This window comes from Drosophila ananassae, chromosome 3L (assembly GCF_017639315.1).
Source record: "Drosophila ananassae strain 14024-0371.13 chromosome 3L, ASM1763931v2, whole genome shotgun sequence".
NCBI lineage: Eukaryota > Metazoa > Arthropoda > Insecta > Diptera > Drosophilidae > Drosophila > Drosophila ananassae.
In genome coordinates this window covers 390,950-416,837 of record NC_057929.1, presented here as the reverse complement: position 1 = coordinate 416,837, position 25,888 = coordinate 390,950, and the positions used below count along the sequence as shown (strand labels likewise).

Sequence of the window (25,888 nt, the reverse complement as noted above, 5' to 3'; positions counted from 1 at the left end):
GATAATTTAAGTTTTAAGCCCCGACAGTATGAAATGCGGAAAGATTTTTATGGTTTTTCTTTCATTTCTTTGGGGATTTGACTTAACTTTTAATTAAAATGAAATAAGCTGCTGTCGTAGCTGTACATATTTTTCCAGTATTTTCTGTTCAAGATTAAGTAACCCACGCAAGGCATTTTCCCCTTTGAATTTCTGTGACTTGGCAATTATTTTGTGTTTTCGGTGTTTTTTGGATTCATGCCACAAACAAATGGCCTCAAGATATAGACCACATAACTACAACAATTTCAATGTTTTCTATGTCGGATTTTTTTCTTCATTTTTTTTTGGTAATGGCGGCACTTTGTCAGAGACCTTCCAACGGCAGTCAAAGGAACAAAAAAAATGCCAAGAAAAACATTTATTCTAATTTCTGACATTCTGTATCGTTTTTTTGGTGCTTTATTGTTTCGGCAACCGCAAAAGTACCGAAAAATAATTTTCCATTGATATCTGGTCTGAAGAATTGACCTGGTTTTTATAACAAAACAAAAAACGGCGGGAAATCATTGTGTCTTTTGTGTGAAGCCGTGTGATTGGAATTTAAAATAAAATTAAAAAATGAAAAATAAATAATTGCAATTTTATGAACTGCAATTATTTGTTCGCGAATTTAATTCGTGCGGTGAAATTTTCTCTCTACGGAACAATGAAGGTGGAAACCTTGCTGCACGAGCACACCGCACACCCAACACTTTCAGTCTTTTTTCCACCTTGTGGACTCCTTGTGGCATACCAAGAAATTAAAAGGCAAACACAAGGCGTTGTTTGGCACTCCCACTGCCGCATTCAATCGATAAAATGCGATAGGCCCCATTCAAAGGTCAGTGCAGCCGCAAAAATACCAGAAATAAAGCGAAATAAAACAAAAATTGCACAGGTCTCTTGCCTGGCTGGAAGTTCAAAACTGGAAACTGCCAAAAAGGGGCGCGCTAAATCAAGTAAATGGGATTATGTACCAGAAGTTGTCGGCGCCGAAAGGTTGGCCAAACAAAAATTTAATAAATCATGTTTTCCATGTCTATATAAAGTAAATAAAAGAGTATAAGTTTGTTAGTTTTTCTTAGCTTAAGGTAAACATTGAATATTAAGGAAATTACTTTTCCATTACTAATTCGTTTAGCCAAGGTATTGCTGTTTGATAAAAATCTCCAGACAGTAGACTGTGACCAATTGTTCGTGGATCATGACTGTCTCGAGAAGAACAATCCCCTTCGGTTAAGGCTTGGCAACCTGCCGGCCTGGAACACCACAAAACGAAAGACTTAAGCAACGAACGCGAGCATAAGTGATTCCACCCGCTCTCTTCCTCCCTCTCTCTCCCTCTGCCGCTTCAATCGATTGAAACTGAAAGCTTAGTGCTAATTAAGTTTTCAAAATGCATTTTTGATGGGTGCCAACGCGAAGTGCATAATTAAAAAAAGAAAAACTAGCTGTTGGATTGCCGTAATGAAAAAGCATTTGGTGCATGCCACACAACTCCACGCTGCACTCATTTCACAAGACGCAAAATTGTATCTTGTCATTGCAAAACGATGCCAACTTGGTGTTGTCGGCTGGTAGCGCTGGTGGAGAAGCATGATTAATGAGTTGGTCGATTTGGCAGCTGAATGAATTTGAAATTAGCTCAGTGTGTCCTTTTCTCTCTCTTTCTTTGAAAAGTTATCTTTTTGTATTTTCTGGAAAAAAAGCGCGGGCGATGCAAGTTGCAATTCCGCATAAAAAAATGTCTACACTGAGGGGGTTGCAGGAAAAGTTTGTGGCTTAGAAAGCAGTTCAGGCTGCATTTCTCTCCCTCGGCCTCACATTTTTTGTTTTGCGGCCACAAATCGGTTGCATAATATAGCCAAGTTGCTGCCATGGCCTGACAGTTTCTCAAGTTGTTGCTTTTTTTGTTATGCTCATGTTGCAGTTATTGTTGTGGCATGTTTAACAAGCCGAGCTTGTTCATTCCCTTTTTGCTGCCACCATTAGGGTTCAAAAAATGAGGAACTAACGGTGGCCTTATCGGCGGATCAAACAAAATCGCAGCAAAAAAAGGTAAAGGATTACTGCAATGGATAGAGATATTCCAGCTGGGTCTCAGTTCCGCTAACCAGCCACTCAATGGGTCACATAATTGCCCGAATAATAGACAAATAATGGCCAGCTACAGCCTTGGCATTGTATGGAAATCAAACGCCGAACTGCAAACAAGAAATCCAGTTTGCTTCTCACATACAATGCATAATGGTGCGTAATAAACAAGCTAACTGCCAAAGCAAATCAACCGACACACACGCATGGATAAATTCAAACTTATTATTATGCTGGCAGCCCAAAAGCGGCCACGGTGGCCAATGCGGCGTATGCGTAACGACGCCAAACAAATCGGCGAATAAACAAACTAACAAATGGAACGAACCCACAGTGAGAAGACGCCCACACGTCGTCTAATGCGTTAATTGTCGGTTAACTTTGGCTAAATGGCTCGTGGATTTATGGTGCGTACTCACCAGAAGAAACTATATAAACAATAATATATAAAAAAAGAAGAAAAATAGAGTGTGGGCCTGGCAAACAGACAAATGGAAAAATCTGAACTACCACGGACTTTCGTTTCGTTTCGAACAATGGCAAATTATCATTTTCGGGGCAGGTTAAGGGCCTGAGACTAATGCTTTAACCTTCTTCTCGCTTCGACACTAAACAACAGAAAGAGTTCAGAGGCTAATTTTCACTTTGCCAAGTTCGCTGCTCCGGGTCATTTGTGTCTTTCTTCTTTCAACTTTTCGGCTTAATTTGCATAACAAAATTGCCAAAAGAAAGACGGCCAAAGAAAAGTGGCGAGAAAAAGGTATCAGCCAGGAAGTTGTTAACTCTTTTTTGGCTTTTACTTTCATTTTCACGTATTTAGGTGGCCGAGCAATGAAGTATCCGAAAAAGGAAGTGGAATTTTTACAAGAGGACATATTTATTCGTATAATGTAAGAGTATTAATTGGTCACCAGACCAGTTTGTCAATTCTTTATCATTGAGACGCCCACACTCCTATTTTTGAGAAAGGCTCTTCTTTCTCTCACCTTTCTCTAACCGAAGAAATAAAGCAATCTTTCATCTGAGACCGCTTTAAGCCAAGTTTAAACAACATTTTCTTCTGATGGAAAAAATATCTGTGAACCCTTTAGGGCAGCCATCAAACCAAACTGGTACCGCTTACCTACTACTAAAAAAATGCCAACCAAAGCCTAATCACAAAAAAAGATCTACATTATGTCTTGTAGCCATTTGTAATTAAAAAATTTACGGCGCCATAAATAAAAATAAAAAAAATACCTATATGGATGCAGATACGTATTGAAAAAGTAGAAATAAAATGCGCGACAGCTAACAATTTACAATTTGCAAGTCAACTAATTAAAATTGCAACTCTTGGCCAGAAGAACAAAAATAAGTCGAAAAAATGAGAACAGCAATTGTCAACACACACAAAGGAAATTGGTCCATGCAAAGTGGAGTCAAGAGCAAGTCTGAGCAATGAGTGCAGTAAGTGGCCAACTGACAGTTCATAAATACATACTATATGGCCGAAACACTTGGCCACGCTTGGTGCTAAGCGTTGACAACTCAGACGTGGATTTGGATTCGGAATCCAATTCGGATTTGGATTTGGACTTAGATTCAGATTCGGATTCATGGCAGCCGAAATACGTGAGGCCCGGTGGTAGCTGTATCTTTCGACTGTGTGTGGTGGCGTGGGGGTCGCCACTTGCCACTTGTTGCTTTGAACTTATTTTTCCACAAGGTCGTCGTGTCCAACTAGCTAACAAAAAAAAAAAGTACAACAAAATCATAGCAACAACGGCAAATCCAACGACAATTACAACTACATACAGCGACAGCAACAACAAATTAAGCCATAAATGCCTGCTGCACATGAAAATTTTTGTGATTTTTTATTTCGATTTTTGTTGCCTCTGCGTGTCCACACGCTTTTGGCGGTCATTCTGGCAAACGCCTTGGGGCGTGGTCATTCTGGACAGCCCAGTAATTCGATCGGGTTGATAAATAATTGCTTAGTTCTGGCAAATGTCAGGGAAGGCGATAGATATCCATAACACTTTGTAGATAAAGTGAAATTGATCTATATTTCTTACACTTTAAGATAAATCAAATATTCGAGCTTTTCTTTTAATAATCAATTATTCTTCTGCTTATCAAAAATCTTTATACATAAATCCTTTAAAGGCCATATATTTCACATCTGGATGGATATCTTGATAAGCTCTTGACAGCTTCTATCAAACCAAAAGGCCAATGGCTCTGACTCTAAAATTCAGTTGAATTTCGGCACTTGACTTACTTGGATCGAAATACAAACGTCCATTTATGGCTTCAATCGGACGTACGGCGATTAGTAACTGTAGATACTATTCTCGATTTTTGGAGGGGGCAGTTATGATTTATGCTTGTAATTTGATAGAGTGCCGGCCAGAAACTAGTCTTTTCAGAAGTACGGACGCGGTCCAATGCCAAATACTGGATGCTGATGTCAAGTGTCAGATTACATTTATTTCGATATTTATTGCAGAACTCAATTGGAACTGAATTGAATCGAATTGAATGGTCAGGTTACGCAGAGGGCAATTAAATTAATTAGTTTGACCGAAGCGGGACGAAAGATAAGCCTCTGAAATTAAAAATTTATGCAAATTTGAGACTAATATCCCCGGGGTATTTATAAAGAAATCGCCTTGAATTGAAAAGCTCGAATAAAACGAATGTCTATGTCACAGGATTGGACGCAGAGGAAAAAAAGATTAAGCACTATAACGAAAACTAGATCAATTGGCCAAATGTCAGAAGCTTGCGCTTTAAGCCTGGTCAGCGGCCAGCAGTGTGGTTTTCATGGTCAGTCTAATGTCTGCCGCGGCACACTCGGCGTATGAGTGACGTGCAGGCTGAGGCGTCACATTTGCCGACCGCGAGCATAAATCAAAGCTCAGTTTACCGCTACGTCGGCCGGTGCAACCCCACACTGCCTCCTCACTAAGTGTCCGAGTCCTCCAGCCCCCACAGCCACCCCAACCCCCTTTTTTCCGGCCAAACAAAGCTGCATTTAATTAAATTTAGCCGCTAACCACGCGTTTTGTCTTGCTCAGCTGTCGACTGCTGCGGTGCCAACGGAAAAAATATACATTTGTTATACGACAAAAAAATACAAAAAAAAACCAAAACGAAAATTGCTTTAAATTTTTAGTTATGGCCAGCTGCGGCTTTAGCTATGTATTTGTTTTACATCTCGCGGAATGTTTGGAATTTAGACCCGCAAAAATGTTGAATGGGTTTTTAATTGCAATTTTATACAAATTAGTTTTCAGCGCTTGAAAAACGAGTAAAAAAATTATATTAAATATTTAAGATATAGCTGTATCATAGTTTTTTTTAATAATAATTCTAAACTCTTAGATATCAGACTTAAATTTTAATAAATATCATTTGCTTTGTAGTATTTAACCTGTTATGGGTAAATGAGTTTTTAATTGCCATCTTAAAATATTACTCTTAGTTTTATACGAAAATTAAACTGCAACTTAACTAACATAACTCTTAAGAACTAAGTAATAACTGAAAACAACATGTTTAACATTTGTTTTGTTTTTTTTTATGTTTCAGCATCACAAAAACCAAGTGGGCGAAGTTTTTCAGGATGAGCAGAATATGGCTGCCATTTTAATGCGGCGTCATGAAAAAACCGGCGATTTGATAATGGTAAGTGCTTTTTAAATTCATTAGCTCCACCCACCCACACCACCGCCCCATTTGTATGACAAGGTCACCGCAGTAGAGCAATCAATGAACGTGCCCCAAGAATTTCAATTAGCGCTAACCATTAATGCTTGTTCTTTGAGTTGTAGTTTTAGCTGTCTCAGATACTGATTTTCAATCTGAATCTGTTTCTGCAAAAGTTTCTGTTTTATTGTTGTTTTACTGTGTGTTCTTGTTCTGGTTCTTGTTATGACAGACGGCCATTGTTACGGTCAGTTTTGGAGTCGAACATGCCGGCCATGTCGCACATTTCAATTTGTGGCAATACAATTAAACGCCCGTTGCTCGGATATTCAGAACGATGGCGGATAATTTGCGGATTTAGACAATTTCTGCTGATTAAGCTTTAATTTATCGCCGCAAAAAACGTTCAGGCAATCGGCAGCTGTAAATGTAAATTGCCAGTTTAGAATAAATCAATACGAATCCAGGGTCGAATGGTGGATACCCCAGAAAAAGTGTGCTAGATTTTTAGTAATTTTCCGAAATAATGAATATTTTGTGGCACTATTTATACATATTTAATTTTCGGTAGTGTCTTACAACTAATATCCCCCTTATTACCTCTCACCACCTTGGACCAATTTGACAGGAGTGAAAACTGTGATGGCGTAGTGGCGATAATACCAAGATATATAGCTTTATACCATAAATGTTCATGCTGTTCATACAACAGAAACGTTTAAATGCTCCGATAAGTTTTCAAGAAAAGTTCCAGATAACTGGAGGCCACAACCAAGAAGGAAACTATTTATTGCTTGGATTAATTTAAAGCCTAACCACAGTCTTAAACAGAATACTTTATCTACCCCACCCTTTGCAATTAGATAGTACTTCCTCTCTGCGAATTCCGAAGGTTGCAATCATTCTTTGGTTTATGGTTTAATATCCAATCTATTTTGCTATTAAACTAGCATCAGATAAATTCTGATGACGTTTAATATTAAGACAATTGGCAATTAACATTACCCGGGCGGAAATGGAACTCAATATACGGGAACAAGTTTCGGCATAAAGGAAGTCTCTGAAGTCTCTGCCTTAATTACCGGCCATTGTGTCTGTGGAATGGAAATTTCTGATCTGAAAACTCTAGTTATGGGAATGAGAACCAGAAGAAAGAAACCTTTGAGAGCTGCCTGCATGGAGAATTGCACAACAAACTGTCACAATTCAAATAAATTAATAATCAGCAAAGCAAAGCCGAACAGCCAAACAAATAAGCAGTGGCGCTTTAATAAAATGGCCAACAAATATTGGCAGACAATAAGGTCAATAAGCAACGATCATAGACAAAAGTCGCTATGGCCCCTTTGGATTTTCGGATTTTTTTTTGGTAACGACGTCTGCTTAAATTTAATTTGTTAAACAAAAGTCGAAGAGGAAAAAAATGTATTTTTGATAATAATTACATAGAGCCAATAAAAGGTCAAACAGCAATGTCTGGCCCGGTCCGACTTGACCGACTTGTTATGGCCTAGTGCGCCGAGACTGCAGCTGATGACTGACAAACAGAAAAATTCATAAATAATATGTAGAAAATAGCATACATACCCCTTGCCGAGTGGCCCAAACACATGGGAGCATGAAAAATGTTTGTGCTGGCTGACATTTCGAAGTGCAAAAGCCGGCGAAAAGTTTCGCAATTGAATGGAAACGCAGCTGTGTGTCGATGCGAGGCGATGGCGATGCCAGGCCGTCTTCCGGCTTTGTCTTGACCTTAAACGGACGCGACTCTCAAACATCCAAACCAGCTGGTATCAAGATGCTGCTGCCAAAACTTGTAATTAACAAGAAGTCGCCAGAAGATGGCCAAGACAGTTGCGTAAGATTTCTGTCCATAAATTTTGATCGTTAGTTCGTTTTGCTGTTCGGTTCACTATTCAAACAATGCCGACAAATTAACTTGCAGGTCCCCGCCTCACTAACAACCTCTGTCTTCAACGCCAATATGGCCATTTAATTAGGCCCCCCAAAACCGTTTTCGACCATAATTGTGGCCTCTAACAAAATGCGAAAGAAATATTTTAAATATTTTGTTACAGCATTACAGAATCAAAGTTTCTTCAAATAAAAGCCATTTTTTTTCAACTCAATTTTGTCCAGCCCACTAATCGAAAGACTTAAGACACGAACTTGCATTTAGTTGCAAAACCTTTTCAGAGGAAATTTCAAACTCATGTTGTGTTTGGCGGTGATTTAATTTAATTACAGCTTGCCCAAGAGCCAAGTTACACGCACTATTCGATCAGGTATTCAAGTTTTCTTTGGAATCGCATTCAAAGACATTGGGCAGGGTTTTCAAGAGATAAACGGAAAAAAACTAGAAAACTGAATCTGATTCTTTTGAAATTCCATTGAAACAATTCCCATACAATCTGCAGCTATATTTATTAATGATGATGCATCCCAAAGCCAATGTTAATCATCATTTTGATGGCTGTGTGGGAAACTGAACACAGAAATCCAATCGGATTTAATATGTACATGTCAGAAGTTGAAGGCCTCATCAAATGCCCTTAACTGACCCGAACTTGAAGCTTTGCTTGAGTGTCCATTGAGTGTGTGTGTCTGCCACCCACTGCCAGTCGAGGTAATGTATCCAATTTTTGACCCAATCAATGTTGACATTGAATCATTGGTCCGCATTTGAAGTAAAACATTTACATGCGAATATTAATTTCATGGTCAATTACACTACAAATGGTGTGTTTATTTCTCCGACTTGTGTTCCACAAAATAAATGGCTAATTGTTTTAGCCAATTACATGCGGGGCTTCATGATGGACCTCCTGGAAATTAATCAAAACGAAACGAGCTCAAGGGAACCTCCAGCCAGCCAACAAACAAAATAAATTGTAATGATAACTTTAGGTTTTTCTTCGCCGAGTTTAATTTTTACGGTCATTTGTTTGTGCACTTGAATAAACAAAAGTGTCCAATTTTTCGGGGGCCGTGTAACCAAGCTTGATAAATGCTAATTGGCGGCTACGTCAGTCACTCGATGTGATGAAGCGATGCGTGCGGTCGTTGATGAATGGGATGCACAGGCTGATGCACATATGAATAATACATGAATGATGCATGACTCCTCTCCCAACTGCTAATTACACGATGCCTCGAAAAGTCTGGCCCTGAAAACCAATCCACGAAAGTCATGAAATGCATTTCCAGGCACCTTTCACGAATTATGTAAGCCAGCAATTAGGCAGCACTCGTGATATGCATCTCTCTATTAATGACTTTTCAAAAGTAACAAAAAAAAGATTGTTGTTGCAGGTAAAAGTTCGAATATCTTCAGTTTGTTAAATCATATTTAAGAGCATCCATTTATCTTCATCGACTTCCGTTGAACTTTATCAGTCACACCCGCCAGTTATTGCGATTTGCCCTTTTTTCAAAGCCCCTCTTGACATTTGACAACTTTGGAAATATCATTATGTACGCTGCCATTTAAGAAAACAAAAATAAAAGCAGTAAGAAGTAAGCAGCAATGAACATAATTATCAGGTAGCAGAAGGCGACATTTGGACACGGCTCTCTGCCTTTTTGGCCAACTCTATTAGACGCCAATCGCAGCATCATCATTAAGCAACATTCATGTCCAAAGTGCCAAAAACAAAGAACTAGAAACAAGTTTTTATTCGCCTCGAGAGAGCCTCTTCCAACAAAATCTTCTCACCTTCCCAACTAATTGCTAGCCTTGATATTTACAAAGAGTTCAATGTGTCTGCGATAGTTGCTCTTCTTGGTTGGATTCTTGAATTCTCAACGCAAGTAGTAGCGTGCTGACCACTGATTTGATTTTTACATTTGCATTGGCCCGAAGCAGCATCATTCAAGCGTTAAAATTGCACAATTTATGAGCCAAAGTCTATTCAATTGACATTCAGGCGTTGGGGATGGAGATGGAGACTACTGCAACTGCTGGAGAATTGCAATTTATGCGGCGGCGACATTTACAAATGTTATACAATTTGATGGCTATATTCGTTTTCCACATTTTGGCCAACTGATTAAGCCCGAAACTTTCCAGCCAGCCACTTGATCCGGCTTATGGTCATTGTGCAATGAATGCAAAATAGCAAAATAGTTTTTGCAAATTGGAACCGAGCTCCGCCCTGGATATTTATCTGCATTCATTTTTTATAATATAGAGTAGACGACACAACCCCCAACTGACGAGTTTGTTGCTCAAGTCTTTCGAGTTTCGAGTTTTGAATATGGTTATTCGATAGCCGCAAGGAACATGGCTGGAGAAAAAAAAATTGTTGTATCTTAAAATTTAAGTGAAACTAAATCGAGTCGACATAACAACGAGCGTGTTACCACAATATTCATAAGTGCCAGACGGCTAGCCGACAAGATCAGTTAGCAGCTCATATGCAGATCGGGAACAACGCCTCTGCCCGAGATGGCAGCGTGACACGAACCCATATACATGGTAGACCGTTATCAACCACGATCTCTGCTCTATTAACGGAAAATAACCCGAAATACAAAGGATTAAATACCGTTTTTCAATTATAACCCGCTGCTCGTATTATTTAATCAAAATTCACATTTTTTTTATCGAATTTTTATGGGTAGTGGCTGCAATTTCCTCGAGAAAAATGTTTTTTAATTGGTGCAACCTGATGGTGTGGCAAGCAACAAGGTTTCAAGCGGGTGCCGTTCCGACTTTTAGGCAGCATATTGCATTTTAATAAACGGCCATATCGGTTACGTCAAAAACTGCTCCATGGGGACTAACGGGCACGGGCCAAGATCTACCCGAAAATATTCAGTAGATAGCCGTTGATGGTGATTCAATTTGATTATGCCATGGTGCTGATCTCTCTCATAGGGGGATTCAATTTCAATTAAGCGGATTAAACGATGGCAAATGAAAGGGGTTAAGCCATTAATCATGCAACCGAGTAGAAAATCTAGATATGATTGATCTCGTGATGGATTTTATGCAAGATATGGCCAACTATATTTTTATAGAACAGCTTTAGCCCACTGCCATCACACACACACACCCAGTCGGACAACCTTGAGAGGCCTTCACTTCTAAGAGACACTTCTAAGTGCAAGGATAACCTCCGATCAGTCAATCAAACCCGATTGATGTCGACTCCACTTGACTTTGACATGTAACTCGAACTTCATTAGGCCTGGCCAGTGGCCATACGCCTGCCTGGCTGCCTACCACTCGCAGATACAATATTTCCGAACGGAGTTATTGGAGCGGCAACTTGAAAGCACATTTCGTATTGAACTTGTTGCACCAACGCACCAGAAACCACCAAAAACATCGTAACAAATTATAACAAAAAAAATAAAGAAACTCTCAAAAAGAACACGAGAGTGCGTTCTAGTGGCAGATACATTTTGTGAGCAAATTAATTTTGATTGCTTTTGATTGCAGTTCGGAGCTAGAAGCTCTGTGTGGGCCAGGTTCTTTGGCTTTGGCCACTGCCAGTGACCATGGGCGGTGGCCACTGCTGCTGATTTTTATTCTTTTATAAATATTCATTGACCAGCCAAAGCTATAGCCTTAGATACAGATACAGAGACAAAATATCTTAGACTAGCTCGAGAGTGGGCTGCCAGAAGGTGGGTTCGGAATATTTTTAACGAGCTGCTTTATGTAAACAAACTGTTAACACGGTTCAGCGGTGCCAGGTATCTCCCCATCTCTCTCCATCGATACATACCTGTCTCTTTCGGACAAGGTATGGGTATCCGTTCTTATTCTTATGGTCGGTGCTGGGTGCCTGGGTGCTGTAGTTTACGACAACATGCACTCGCATTGAAAAGCGATCTTAAGAGCCGATTAGATTTAACCTTGACCAAGATGATAACCAAAAAAATAAAAAATATGTATTTATAACACAAATCAGGCACACACCTTAACGCATATTCATTGATGACTAGCCGACAAGCAATAACTATTCCAACCAATCAAGGTTTTGTGATCGACAGGTTAACAGCTTTTTTGAATGTGCGAGATTTTTCGAATTGATGCCATCTTACCAAAAAACATTCGTAAATAAATCTCCTGAATTATGCTTCATTTGTATTTAAATTTGGGTTTAAAAATTTTCCTTTGTTCGATGGCAACTTCTATTTCAATTAACAACCATTTTCTGACGTCATTTCGATTTTTTTGGCCAATGGCAAGTGCCAAGTAGCCGAAGTAAAACAGATACAGCAATAGTCATGACTATAATGATGATCGCGGCTCGGCAACTCCTTCCGCTGGCTGCCGGCCAATGTTCGTGTCATGAATTTGCACAAATTATGCTAATTTCCCAAAATTACAAACCGCAAAGTGATTTTTTTTTTGGCCAGATTGTATTGCTTTATTTTGTTGGTATTGTGGCTTGATGTCTGCCAATTTTTGCTATTTGCAAATTCGAACGCTTTGATGCTCTGGGCTGACTCCAAAAAAATGGAAAAACAAATACGAAAAGGTGTTAATTTTGATTGTAAGTAAATTTTTAGTTCAGTGAACTCGATTGTGGCGTGTCACATTATGCAACTGATGGCGGATTATCTGCGATCATTGTAGGAGATACATTATAAAATAATGATTTACATTTAATTGAATAAGAGAAAAAGAAAATATCATCACAAATCAATCAAGCTCATTGTCCGTTGATTGCAATCTCATCTGGGCGTATCTGCAGGTGCCTCTCAGTCCGACTTCTCTTGTATCTATATCTGACAGATACGCGCACTTGTCCGAGATGTGTGAAAGGCTGCCTGCCGACTTCCATTACAATTGGCTAGCTGGCGGCTGGCTTTCTGGCTGTCTTTCTGGCTGTCTTTCTGGCTAGCTATTTGAAAGAAACCGATCCGAGCCGTAAACGTAATTCCAAATCAGCTCTCCTCCTGTGGATATAACAATCGTGTTGTGGGTGATTACATAAACAAGACAACTCGGACAACTTTATTTTGGGCCAAGCCGATGGCGAGAGCCAAACATCCAATCGGCCAAACAGCTGAAAGCTGATACTGCCAGAGCAAATGTATCTTTAGTGTGTAAGCTGCGTGATTTGAAAGCAATTTGCTGTTTTCCACCTCGCAACTGCATTACCCCTCCTTCATTTTTTGTAACTTGTAATTGGCCCGAAGCAGCTCTTGTCGACAGGCCGAAAATTATAAGGGGCATGATTATCGTAAACATTTGACTCTTAATTTCTTAAGACTTAGGATCGGGAATGATGATGAAACATTTAAAGGCCAGGAAATATTTAAAGAAAATTAGATCAAAGAAAAATATATATCACTTTAAGAGCCAATTACTTAGCCACACTTTCAACAGGCCAATAAATCCTATTTGGTTAATTTATTAATTGCCTGTTTTTTCGCATAAATTGCGTTCAAGGCAAGGCGTTTGGAAAATTACAGCCTATCACATCTGGGCAGTTACATAATACACAAACGCCACAGAACTCTAACAGCTAAAAAAACATAAACTCTAAGGTAAAATAAAGCAGACACAAGTCCCAAATCAGCACAGCACACGCCCAAAAAAACGCCTTGGCTTGTATTTTTTTGTTTTGTTGATTTTCTCTAGTATTTGTACTTGTGTAGTGTTAGTGGTGTTGTGTTTGGTGGAAATGCGGAAAAACGCAACATGAAAAATTTGTTACTAGCACTCCGTTGGTAACTGGCACATGCCGAGAAAAATTACAGCCGGTCGCGTAAATTAAAAGATCTACCTAATGGCAAATAAAAATAAATCCATAGCGAATCGAAACAAACATGAAAAATAAATTCATGTTGCTCAATGCAGAATTAATGCGATTTTTAAGTAAAGTCAGTGTATTTTTTTACACACTACAAAAGTGAAGAAATCCCATGCACTTTAATAAAGTTGTTGGCTTAGGTGTTGGCAGATTTTTACTTTTTGGCAGCGGCTACCAACTTGATTTCAATGTGAATGCCAAACTTTTATCGCGCACATTCATCATACGCACCGTGTGCCGAGAGTCATTTAAATGTCGCCGGCTCGAATATTTATCATAATTCAAGTGGCCGAATGCGATGCTGCCGGCGAGAGGCCGAAAATTTCCAATCGCATTCGAGCTGCATTTCAAGTGCCTGCCGGCCTGGCTGGCATCGTCTGGGCCATGTCATCAGTGGCAATTTGTTGGCTTGCTTTTGGCTTACTGGCTGGCTGGTTGCAATTTGCTTATGGCTCGGCTTGTGTTGGCTGTGTTGACATTTAAGCCATGTCGCGTGTGCAGGGACATTGAACTTTGGCGTTTTTTCTGGCTCAATTTTTATTTGGCCTTTGCAGTAAAAACTCAAATATATATTGGGAGCAAAATCAAGTTCGTTGCCTAAGTCGTTTGTTTTGTGAATTGAAATCGTTTTACGTTCATGGGAATTCAAATGGGGAATGGGTTTCTGAAATTAAAAAACAATTCCCAGCCCCAGCCAAGTGACTCACTTTCTGTCTAAAATAAGACCCATAACCCATTACAATTCCATTTCCATTTCCTTTGTATTCCGCTTTGCATGATCTCAGCTGGTGGCCAGTAGCTCTTGTGTCCGACTACCTTTGCTCACTGTTTATGTTTTAATTATAGCATTATTGCCGAGATTTAATTAGTACAGATCACGCCTGGTGGCAAGTGGGTGTTCGGGTAGCCAATCGATGATTGATAAACAAAAAGCCAATTAAAACTAACGTAAAATCTCTGGTAAATTGATTTGAAAGCATTTAGGTACGAATGTCTTAATGTTTAGCCAGCAATTTAGTGGCTAACCTTTCTCAAGGTCCCCGGTGTCTCTCAACTTAATGTCCATGTCTGTCGGCTCTGTTATACTCCGCTAATTATTGCAATTACAGAGGCGATAAAAACGCGCGGAGAACTGAAAATAGTGTGGAAACAAATTCTTATCTAGATCTTGGATTATTTGCATAAAATGTGCAACTATGCAAATTGCAGCTAATTTTTATGACTTGGCCAGCGTCATTCAAACGCAGCTCATATTCATATTGGCCAGCGGGCCAAGAATGCTGAGCTAAGTACAAATTCAATAAATTATTTTAATAGTGACCAGTGGTGGGGCAGTCTGTGGTGCGGCCCGAAATGGAGTTGACGGTGTCAGTGGTTTGACAAATGTCGATGGAAATTTAATGTTATTATACTTAGCCGTTTGCCTTTTTAGTCGGTAATAAATCGTTACAGGGATTAACCTTTTCTAATATGTTGTTTAATTTTTCTATTTCCAGGAGGGTAGCATTGGTCACGATATGGTGATTAAGCCCTTGCCTCACGAACTGAGCCCCAATCCCGAGGAGTCACATCACATCATTTACAAACGCGAGGCATCCGCAGCCGAAGATCAACTAAGTGACTTTGGTAAGTGATAGATGATGGTACTTGGTATACTTGGCTTTCCCTCCGAGAAGCAGGCTACGTTCTTAATGGGCGCATTGACCCACAGAAGAGCTTAGCCCCCATAGAAAACCCCGGTCTAAGCCATGGTTCATAAATCTCATACCCGAGATCGACGTGATGCCGATAGCATTTCCTGCTCAATGTTCGAGCGCAAAAAAAAAAAAAACAAAAAAATTCAAGCATCGTAAAAGCCAAAGAGTTCAATGTAACAATTCGCCCTTCGCCGGATGCATTTACCTTTTTAGGGCTTGTGGTGGCGCCAAAATTCCTCGGATAATCACTATAAAATTATTTATTTTATGCCTGGTATTTCTCACCCGCAATGTATTCCCAAAATATTGTATTCCCTTTCAAAAAATTATACCGAATACAGTTAAATGTGCGGCTACCTGGCTTGCCCCAGCTTCTTATATCATAATAAAGACATTCCGATACTCGATTTTTGCTTAATTTAAGTTTAATTCGTAGTTTCCGGTTATATCATGGTTTTTTTCTCGTATTATCTTGACTTTAGCCTTCATGGAACCTGATGATTTGCTGGCCAGTGAAAAGTTGGAACGTCTGCAGCGTCGCCAGCGTCGCAGTCGCCGCAGCACTCCCAACAGTCCCGACTTCGAGGACCTCAACGACGAGGACGAGGGCGCCCTGGAGGCAGAACCCCAGCCATCAGAGTCCCGGACCCGATCCCGGCGCCAGGCCCCGTACATTATCTATCCGGAGGTCTTGGTTATTGTCGACTACGATGGCTATCGGCTCCATGGCGGCGATAATTTGCAGGTACGTGTGCGTGACATGCAGACCAATTGAAACTAAAAATGGTCGAATAAAAAAAGGAAAAAAGAAATTAAGAGCCCGAAATGAAGTTGTTTCGGCGATTTTACGGCAGACAGATGTGATTGTCTCTGCGTGTGTGCGGATTTTCGAACGCGTTACCGTCGCACCCAATATCTAATACCGAAAAAGCCAAACCAACCCAACCCGGAGGGGATTTTGAGAGTCTGAGGATTTTGTAAAAGTTGTTTTTTGTTTAGTTTCTGGCTGGCTACATGTGTAGATATTATGCGACCCGCCAGTCATACATATGTTCGTATTGATAGATAGGTCTGGCTTTAAAATGCAGTGAGAAATCCCGAAAGGGGACAGCTAGTCCAGAGGACGCGTAAATCAATAAATTGTAAAATGGATAGATAGAAACATAGTGCACTTAAATTCCTTTAAAAATATTTAAAACAATTTTCATACTTTGAATATACTTCTATTTAAAGCCAATCCCCAGACTATTTCTATAATCACTATGCACATCACTCACACTGAAGATTTATAAGTATTCTCCACCTGGGTGCGTTCTAGTCCCAAAGAATACCAAGAACTCAGATGCTCATTCTGCGGCTTAGATGAAAGTCTATACAAGTGATGGATGTATCTGCTAGATAGGAAAATACGTGCTGCTTTTTCAAACTGAGACAATGCGATTAACTTGAATTATATCTTGCTTGCAGGTCAAGAGATACTTTATTTCGTTCTGGAACGGAGTTGATCTGAGATACCGTCTGCTGAAGGGACCCAGAATACGCATCAGTATTGCCGGCATTATCATCTCCCGAGTAAGTATCTTAATGTATATCTTTTTGGTTTAGAGCTAGGTCCAGATTCCAGCTAGGTCGTTACACAATCATAGCAATTGGACTTTCATTTGGCTAATTGAGTAATCCATTTGGTAGCTCAACTTTAACCCCATGGCCGCAAATGGATCTTGCCAATTGGGCCAACTTTACGACTTCTTTGCTCCCAACTAGCCGCCAGCGAAACCAAGTCGAAGCCGAAATGAACTGTCACGATCTGGGAATCTGGCCGAGATAGAAACAAAAACATGGCAAAAATCAGAAATAGAAAAACAGGCAGAAAAACATGCAACGCATGCGCTTCGATTCGTTAGAAAAAATGTGAACAATCAATTTGGTTATTTGCTTGGCCGTAACACAAAGCCAGGCCAAACAAATTTTAACAAGTTTTTTTTGTTTCCAGAAATTAGCAGGCAAAATATTTTATGGGCACGCGAATCGAGTTAGCCAAAAGTTTTGGCTTTAACCTTCTGGCAATGTTTGGTTATCCTGAAATGGAAACTGGGTTACCAGCCAGGATTCTAAAGACTATCGACTAGACATTATTGCCTTACATTTTTCTTAGTTTCATGTCGTGAGGCAACTCTTTGATGTTTGTTAATATCTTTCACTTATTACCATTCCACTAATTTGATTGCATAACCAAAAAGCCATAAAACACTTTGACAATATTATAGAGTCGTGGCTGTGCTACCATTTCCCTCCGTTTAGACTTTCTCACACAAATCAGTTTGGCGTCAGATCAGGAAGCCATTTGTCGGGGGAGAGAGTGGTGAGTGTGCAGCACACGAAAGTGGAAAATTGGCACAACCGATGCCGATGCCATAGCCATAGCCGGAGCTGGGGGCACCTGCACCACTCAGACGCTGTTGCCACAAGTTGCATCAAGCGGCGGCTGCCCACACGACAACAAGCGAGACAACTGCGATGTCGACGGGTTACCCTAAGTACGTCAATTGGCTTTAACTCTCCGAAACTACGGTTGCCGCAGCAAAAAAAAAATAACAAAAAAAAAGAAAAAATTATTTTCAGACCGCATAAATAATGCAACAGCCACAGCGGAGGCAACTGCGTGTTGGCCGTGGTTACATAATCTAATGGGCCACGCTAACTGCAGCTCTCAGCTTTTTAGCCAAAAGTTGACTCAGATCAGATTTTTTTGGCTTGCATGTTTTTATTTTCCATTTTGTGCCCAATTTCACACACACTACCGAGGGAGACACACATTCGGGCCACTTCCTCTTCTATGAGTGCGTATCTGTATCTGGTGGATACATAATGTATCTTAGCATCCGTCGCTAAACATTTGCTGTGTCGCTAATTAATGTCGGAATGAATTCGCGCTCCAAAGTGAGCCAAAGTGCGAAATGCGACGGAATAAAAAAATATATGGAAGTCGGGTAATTACTCAGAATGCGAATGGGGCAACAAATTATTGGATATACATATCCGATAAGTCAACGGATCTGGTTTGCCAAATATTGCGACAAGATTGCCGAACGAATTTATTGAATTTTTGCGTCACTTTATCGGAAGAGATTCGTTTGATAAATGAATTGGTCCCGAACAGTAGCATTTTACATGCTTTGCCCATAAAATATGAGTGCTGACTTTTCGAAAAAAAGCCAAACAACTTGACCCCAAATGCCAGTAACAAAACACCGAGTGCCTTTTCCAATTGCCAATCGTTCCACTTCATAAAACAAAAAGCCAGCAAATGCACAAAACTTCCAAGTCACATAAATTAATCACCCATTGACAAATAACTAAGAGAATTACTTAGGCAACAACTTTGGGGCCCCGAGATCTATGAGAGTTGTTCAATTAATTGATTCTTACTTTGAGCGACACCAAGCTAAAAAAAAAAGAAAAACCATCGAAATACGAAATAAATAAATAAGCCGCAACAAAATGACAACAAAACGCTGCAACATTAATAAGCCATAAACTGCGTAAGTCAGCCAGGCCCGAAGGCGTTAAGAACAGCCAAGAGCAACTGCAAATCAAGCCTGGTTAATGGCATTCTTTTTTTTCTGTTTCTGCTTTCCGGAGGCAGAACAATGAGCTCCGATCAAGTGCCAACCCAGTTACGAGAGTTGCCAACTTTTAAAAGCGAAACTTGGCTAAATCAAAAATTCTAATCGAGTGGCAGGCGCTCAAATTACATTTTGCCAGAGGAATATTAAATGGTTTTTTTTAGTATAAAGGGGTAAATGGAGGGTATATTGTCTGGCAAAGAGGAGACTGTTCTTAAATCAATAATTTGTTATTAAATTAAAACCATGACAAACGGACAAAAGCCTTGGCTTAATAACTATTTTAAATTAAATTATATAAAAAAGATAAATGCCTATAAAAGCCTTAAGCCCCTGCAGTGAAACCCAAAACTGAGTAACTACCCGTCGAGCTTTGATGCCTGCCACTCGATACGCACCTAATAAATTGCGTATACGCAACGTTGCCGCCATTTGGCTGCATTGAAATATGTGTGTGGCGCAAGCGCAGCGCCAGTGCGTCCAACACTTGTACTTGATGTGGACGAGAAAGGGGCGGTGTGGGGTGATTACGGGGCCGAGGTTGTTTAACTTCTAACGGAAAGTTGCCCGCAATTAATTAAAATGTTAATTAAATGTCACAGATAAAGGTTCTGAGCCAAGTCGGTAGCCGACTTAAGCTACCCCCACGCCAAATCAGATCTGCAGCCGATCTGATATATAGTGTTGGCTTTATAAATCTGTATCTACGGCTTGTTATGATCACCTGCACTCATTGTGCTATCAGTCCAAGGAATTCCACCACTGAGCTCCGTTTGATTAATTGATCCGCTTGGGTGGAGCAAAGAAATGCACTCCTATATCCCAGATCGGTGCGAGGGAAGTATGCCCCAATAGACATTCTCCGTTGGCGCTTATCTTGGCAACTTAATCTAAAGTGCCACAGAAATGCCAAATAATGCACGACCGGCACACCCAAGATACCGACAAAAAAATATATAGGCATATGGTATATATATTTTTGGTTGATTTTTTGCACAGTTCTCATATTTGCAAGTTGTCATAACAAATTCCGCGACTAACGAAGCCCGGAATAGGGCTGGCCAGGTGTTGGCCCCAGGGCACATTTCTCGAAACCTCTCGACCCATATCCATATCCATGCAAGATATTGGTATATAGAGTGCCGGTAGCCAAAAATGCAAGTGCCAGACAAACAAATAAATTGCAATAATGCAAATGGTAAAGCGTAAAGCTCGGGTCTCGGGGCTCGGGGAACAGCGACAAGCAAATAAACAAATAAATGGTTGCCATGGGCCATGTTGGAAAAGTGCCGGAAAAGTGGTTACCAATCAAAAGGAGTACTTATATACCCTAACGGGATGTGGAATTGTGAAGCAATTTAGGAGACGAATTATAGACTTTTTGAAAGTTAACCTAACGGAGCAAAAGTTGCCATATCCAAATTATAATCACGACGGGTTTTAACTTTTAAAAAAATATATATTTAAACTTTATTAGGTTTCATTCCGATCTTAAGTCTAACAAGGCATTATATCTTAACCTAAGCTAGATTCCGACTGACCAGGCTTGAGCTGATTCTTTTCCTTCTTGGTTCGGGATCTTCCCGAAGTATATTACGAATTGAATTCCGAAGAGAATTTCCCGAATGGGATTGCTGTGATCAGCATGGAAAATTTGGGTATCAATACGGATGCTTAAAAAGGGGAGCCGCAGTGGCGTGATTCTAGCGGATGTTTAGTCTAATGTTGTTTTTGCCGTGGCCGGCTCAATAGGGGGAATTTGTTTATTTCATTTCTCAAGCTTGGTCTTCCGTTAGGGTGCTAGATGCGAGTGTGGGAATGTTTATATTATAAAGACTCAAAAGAGCTTGGTGGCAAGTGCCCAAATAATTGTTTATAATATTCATATAAAATATGGCTTAAACTTCTAGTTAATTCTCCCCCTCCTAAGATGAATCGTCCCGATTCATTACAATTGTGCGGTGAGGGAGGTGATTTTATTATTAAGTTCGGCAAATGTTATTTCAATATTTCTTTCAGATTCAACTTCTGCAATGGATTCTGCAGTGGTTTCGTTTTTTGGAATTTCTATTTCTTGTTCAATATTGGTTCGTTTTAATTGAATTTGTTTTAGCATTTTGAATATTATTTTACGTGATTTATATATGGCACAAAGGATAAGTATTACAATTAATAATATGAGTTCAAGGGATATTTTTGTATTTCCTATTTTTACAAACGGGTTTATAATGCTTATGTTGTCTAAACTTAGTTCGGAATCGTTGGAAAATATGTAATCTGTTATTATATAATTATTGTATTTATACTGTGATATATAATCCAACATTTTCTGTTTTTCGTTGATGTATTTTATATTATTGATAATTATGCTTTCATTAAATAAAATCAAAAATGCGCCATTTAGTTTTGTTTCGTTTACAATATTTTCTCCAGTGAGGAGAATAGCGCCTTCATCTAAATTTTCAAATTGTTTATTTTTTTCTCGTATTTTTGAACAGTTTGCCTTTTTTCCATTTAAGAGATTTATAAAACACGAGCTCTCGTTTGAGAGTTTACAATAGTTATTGAATATTTCTTTTTTAAAGTTTGTTATTTTATAGAATTTTCCATTACAGTATGCTGTCTTATCGTCTATTATTAATTTTCCATTATTTTGGGCAATTGCCCTTGATGTGTACAAGCTACAGATATTGTTTATAATTGGGTATTTTATGTATATTATAAGTAGGTCTTGGTTTTTTATTATTTTAAAAGTGGAGATGTCTAACAGATCTGATAGTACAACTGGTTTATTTTCGTGTCTAAATATTTCTTTAATATCTTGTTCGTTTAGTATTTTCGTATTAAAAATGTCTATTTTTGCTAAGGTGATTGTATCGATTAAATTTTGGATATCAAGTGTAATTAATTGTAGTCGGTGTTGTCTTACTTTTGTTTCTTTGTTAACAACGATTGTGTTAAGAATTTTGGTCATAAGTTGGACTTCTTGAAATATACGTGAATTTATTGTGAATTGTTTGTTATTGTTTTCTGTCAGTTCGTTAATTTTGTTTTCTATTCTTATTAAGTCGTCATGGTCTGGTGTACCTGCTAGCCATTTCCATGCTGTGCCCAATTCGTTAATGCCCCTTTTATTTCTTGATGGTATTAATTGGGACATAAGAATTTTAATAATGTTTAGATTTTGGGAAATGTCCCAGTCTGAATCTGAGTTGCTGTTGTTAGTATTTTTATCTTCTATTCTAATTATTTCTTTGTAAAAACTTAGGTTTGTGATATGAAAGAGGTCCTCGAATGAGTCATACGTCAATACATCGTTTTCATTCTTCAGTAGTAGGTATTCGTTGTTAGTGTAGTCGATTATTTCGGAGTGGCAAGTGATTATCAAAATGGTGATGATAAATGGTATTTCCATTTTCTGTAAAATATGGCTTATTTAATGTTGTCTTTATGAATAACTCGTTTCCTATTATTAATGATTACTTTATTGGGTAAATTTTCCTGAACGACTTGTTTTTTAAATCTGGGACCTAATTTGTTTCTTTCTCCGTGTATTTTCTCGTATACTACTTCTCCTACATGATAATTTTTATCTAATTTATTTTTATTATGATAATCTAACATTTTAGTTTGTGCTGTTTGTAGTTTTAATGGTAAGTCACTGTGATCTATTTTGTTGAATAAAATGTCGTATGGTTTTTGATTTGTTACTGAATGAATTGTCATATTGTAGCTTTTTGCTGCTCTTATAATAACTTCGGAATATTCTAGGAGACGGTACTCATCTTTAATACAACGAGCTATCTCAGTTAGGGTTGAATGGGCTCTTTCAACTTGTCCATTCGAAAGGCTATGTCTGGGGTCTGCGTAATGGATTGAAATACCAGAACGCTGTAGGAAGGATTTAAATTGTGCTGATGTAAAGCTAGGTTCGTTATCTGTCATAATCGTTTTAACTTGGGGAAATGTTTGAAGTATTTCATAGACTTTTATATCGATATTTTTTTTGTTAGTAATTTCTTTTACAACGAGGTATTTGGAATAGGCATCAATGCAAGTTAAGAAGGTTAGATTTTGCGCGTAAAAAATGTCAATATGTAAGTGTTGGCCTTCTATTTTTGGAATGGGGGCTTCTCCAATAGGTATTTGAGTCGGGTTTCTATTATATTTGTTCGTATTACAAATTTCACAATTTGTTATATATTCTTTTAATTTTTTGTACAGATTCGGCCAATAGTATAATCTGGTTATTTGTTTATAATTTTCATCTAATCCTCGGTGCGCTCTACAGTGTGTTTCCTCTATAATTATTGCTTTATCGTCATTATTTGTTATGTCTACAACAAAACTTTTTGTATATACGAATTTATTAATGAAGTTATTTTTTAATTGAACTTGAATTTCATACAACACTTCAGGAGTACAATGAATCCCTGTATTAATATTGGGTTGTAGATATTCTTTAAGGACTGTAACTAAGTTTTCTGGTTGATCATATTCAATAATATGACGTTTATTTTCAAATACATTTATCTGTTCATGAATTGTGAATTTTCCCTTTGCTATTAAAAGTTGTTGTTTAAATTGATTAAGTGGTTTTTTTGTTTCGCCTATAATGTTACTAAAGCTACTTTCGGCTGAGTGTTGGGTTCCGTAATCCGTGGATTCTACGTCTTCATCTTCTGTAATATTATTTATTTCAATTCGGGACAGTGCGTCTGCTACTACATTGGTAGTACCCGGTTTATACAAAATTTTTGGCCTGAAGCTTTCTATGTAATTGAACCATCGTTTTAATTCCACATTTGGGTTTTTATCCGAAATTGCGTATGAGAGTGATTGATGGTCTGTATGTATTTCAATTCCTGATACTCCGTACAAATAGTTTCTTAGGTTTTTTAATGCCCATACTATTGCTAAAAGTTCTTTTTTGTTAGTCGCGTAATTTCTTTCAGTTTTGTTAAGGGTTTTTGATATAAAAGTGATTGGGTATCCGTCCTGAGAAAGTACTGCTCCTATGGCTACGTCGGATGCGTCAGTTGTTAATGTAAATTGTTTTGAATAGTCTGGTTGGACCAGTTCTATTTGGCAAATTAGGTGTTCTTTGAGTTCATTAAATGCCTGTATTGCAGTCTCGTCAAGAGTAATTAAAACATTTTTTGACATCCTCTTGGATATTTTTCCATTGGAACCTTCTAATAATCTAGTCAGGGGTTTGGCAATGGTTGCATAGTTTTTTACAAATTTTCTATAATACCCAGTGAGACCCAGGAAGCTACGCAGCTCTCTGATATTTTTGGGAATTGGGTAATTCGATATGGTGTCTATTTTTTGAGGATCGGTTTTAATAACGTTTTGCGCTACTACATATCCTAAAAATGAAGTTTCTAATTTAAAAAATTGAGATTTTTCTAATGATATTTTCATATTGGCTTTATGTAAAATATTAATGATTGAATTTAGGTCTTTGAAATGTTGTTCGAGGGAGTGAGAGAAAACAATTATGTCATCCATGTAGACATGGCAGAATTTACCAACATGTTCTCGAAGTATATCATCCATTGCCCTCTGGAAGATTCGAGGTGCGTTTGTTAACCCGAATGGCATTCTAATGAATTCGTACTTTCCGTTGTTAATTGAAAATGAAGTTTTTTCTACGTCTGATTCTTTCATCAAAATTTGGTGGAAACCTGATTCTAAGTCTATAGTACTAAAGTATTTAGCTTTTCCTAGATTTGATAAAATGACTGTCGGATCTTGCATGGGGTATCTATCTGGAATCGTGCTAAGGTTTAGTTTCCTGAAATCGATGCATAATCTATGTTTAGGGGTGCCATCTTCATTAGTACCTTTTTTTGATACTACAATTACGGGTGAGTTATAAGGACTTTTGCTGGGTCTAATGATTTCATCATTAATCATTCGTTGTATTTCTTGATTAACAAATTCGTTTACTGCTTGTGAGTATGGGTATTGCCTTGAGTAAATCGGTTTATCGTTTATTGTGTCTATTTCACAGCGAACGTCCGTCCGGAATGGTAAATTTGTATTTATTTCTGAATGTACTTTTTTTATTGTGCTTATTATTAGTTCAATGTAGTTTTCTGTATCGGTTTCGTCTATATTGTTTTTTACATTGTTTATGCCAAAAATATTTTCGGCCGTGTTATCTATATTCTTTATATCGTTTGAATCGGATTTTACATCGGCATCGTGTTCAGTGTCTGAGTACCCTGAACCACTTGAGGGGTAGTTGTCGGAAATCTGACTTTTGGTGCATTTGGAACCTGAGTATTCCAAATTTCTTGTGTCGGAATGAACATCGACGGCGTGTTTGGGTTTTATATAACCCAAACTATTAGATTTGAAATTGTCAGAAGTATCGCTGATGGTGCTCTTAGAACTTAAGTGTTTCGAATTGTGTGTGTCGGATTGAACATCGACGGCGTGTTCGGGTTGTATGTACCCCAAACTGTTGCATTTATAATTTTCGGAAATATCGCTGACAGAGTTTTTGGACCCTGAGTACTCTAAAGTGTATATGTCGGAATGAGCGTCGACGGCGTGTTTGGGGCTTATATATCCCAAACTTTTTATGCTAAGTGAATTCTTGCTTGACAAATTTTCGTAGTTAAAATATTTGTCTAATATATATTTTTTTAGTGGAAGTATGGTTGTTTCTTTGTTTAGTTCTAATAAATTTATTTTTTCATCATAGTGCAATTTTTCGATTTTTCCCTTACATTTTAGTGTGTCATTGTTCGTGTCAATGACTGCTCCTATCTTTTTTAGTAAATTGTATCCTATTAATAAGTCTGCCTTTAGGCCCTCTATTTCGTAAAAAATTTGTTTTGTTTGAAAAATTGTTATGTAGTGGCATTTTTTTATTGTTGAGTATCCATTAACCGTGGATACTCTTTTGTAAATGGGCAATTCTATCCCGTTTTGGTAGGTACCTTTTTTTATGTAACAGGCTGTG

The 25,888-nt window shown here is 38.5% G+C and overlaps 1 protein-coding gene across 7 annotated transcripts in view; it reads left to right on the top strand.

Moving 5' to 3' along the window:
* Window positions 1-25,888, top strand: part of LOC6495312 (A disintegrin and metalloproteinase with thrombospondin motifs 8) — a 53,084-nt gene that overhangs the window by 12,886 nt on the left and 14,310 nt on the right. For all 7 annotated transcript variants that reach the window (XM_014907755.3, XM_014907752.3, XM_014907751.3 and 4 more), the window contains exons 4-7: window positions 5,695-5,790; window positions 15,083-15,212; window positions 15,766-16,028; window positions 16,751-16,855. In XM_014907755.3, coding sequence (XP_014763241.1) covers window positions 5,695-5,790; window positions 15,083-15,212; window positions 15,766-16,028; window positions 16,751-16,855 — 594 coding nt within the window. The remainder of the gene's footprint in view (window positions 1-5,694; window positions 5,791-15,082; window positions 15,213-15,765; window positions 16,029-16,750; window positions 16,856-25,888) is intronic.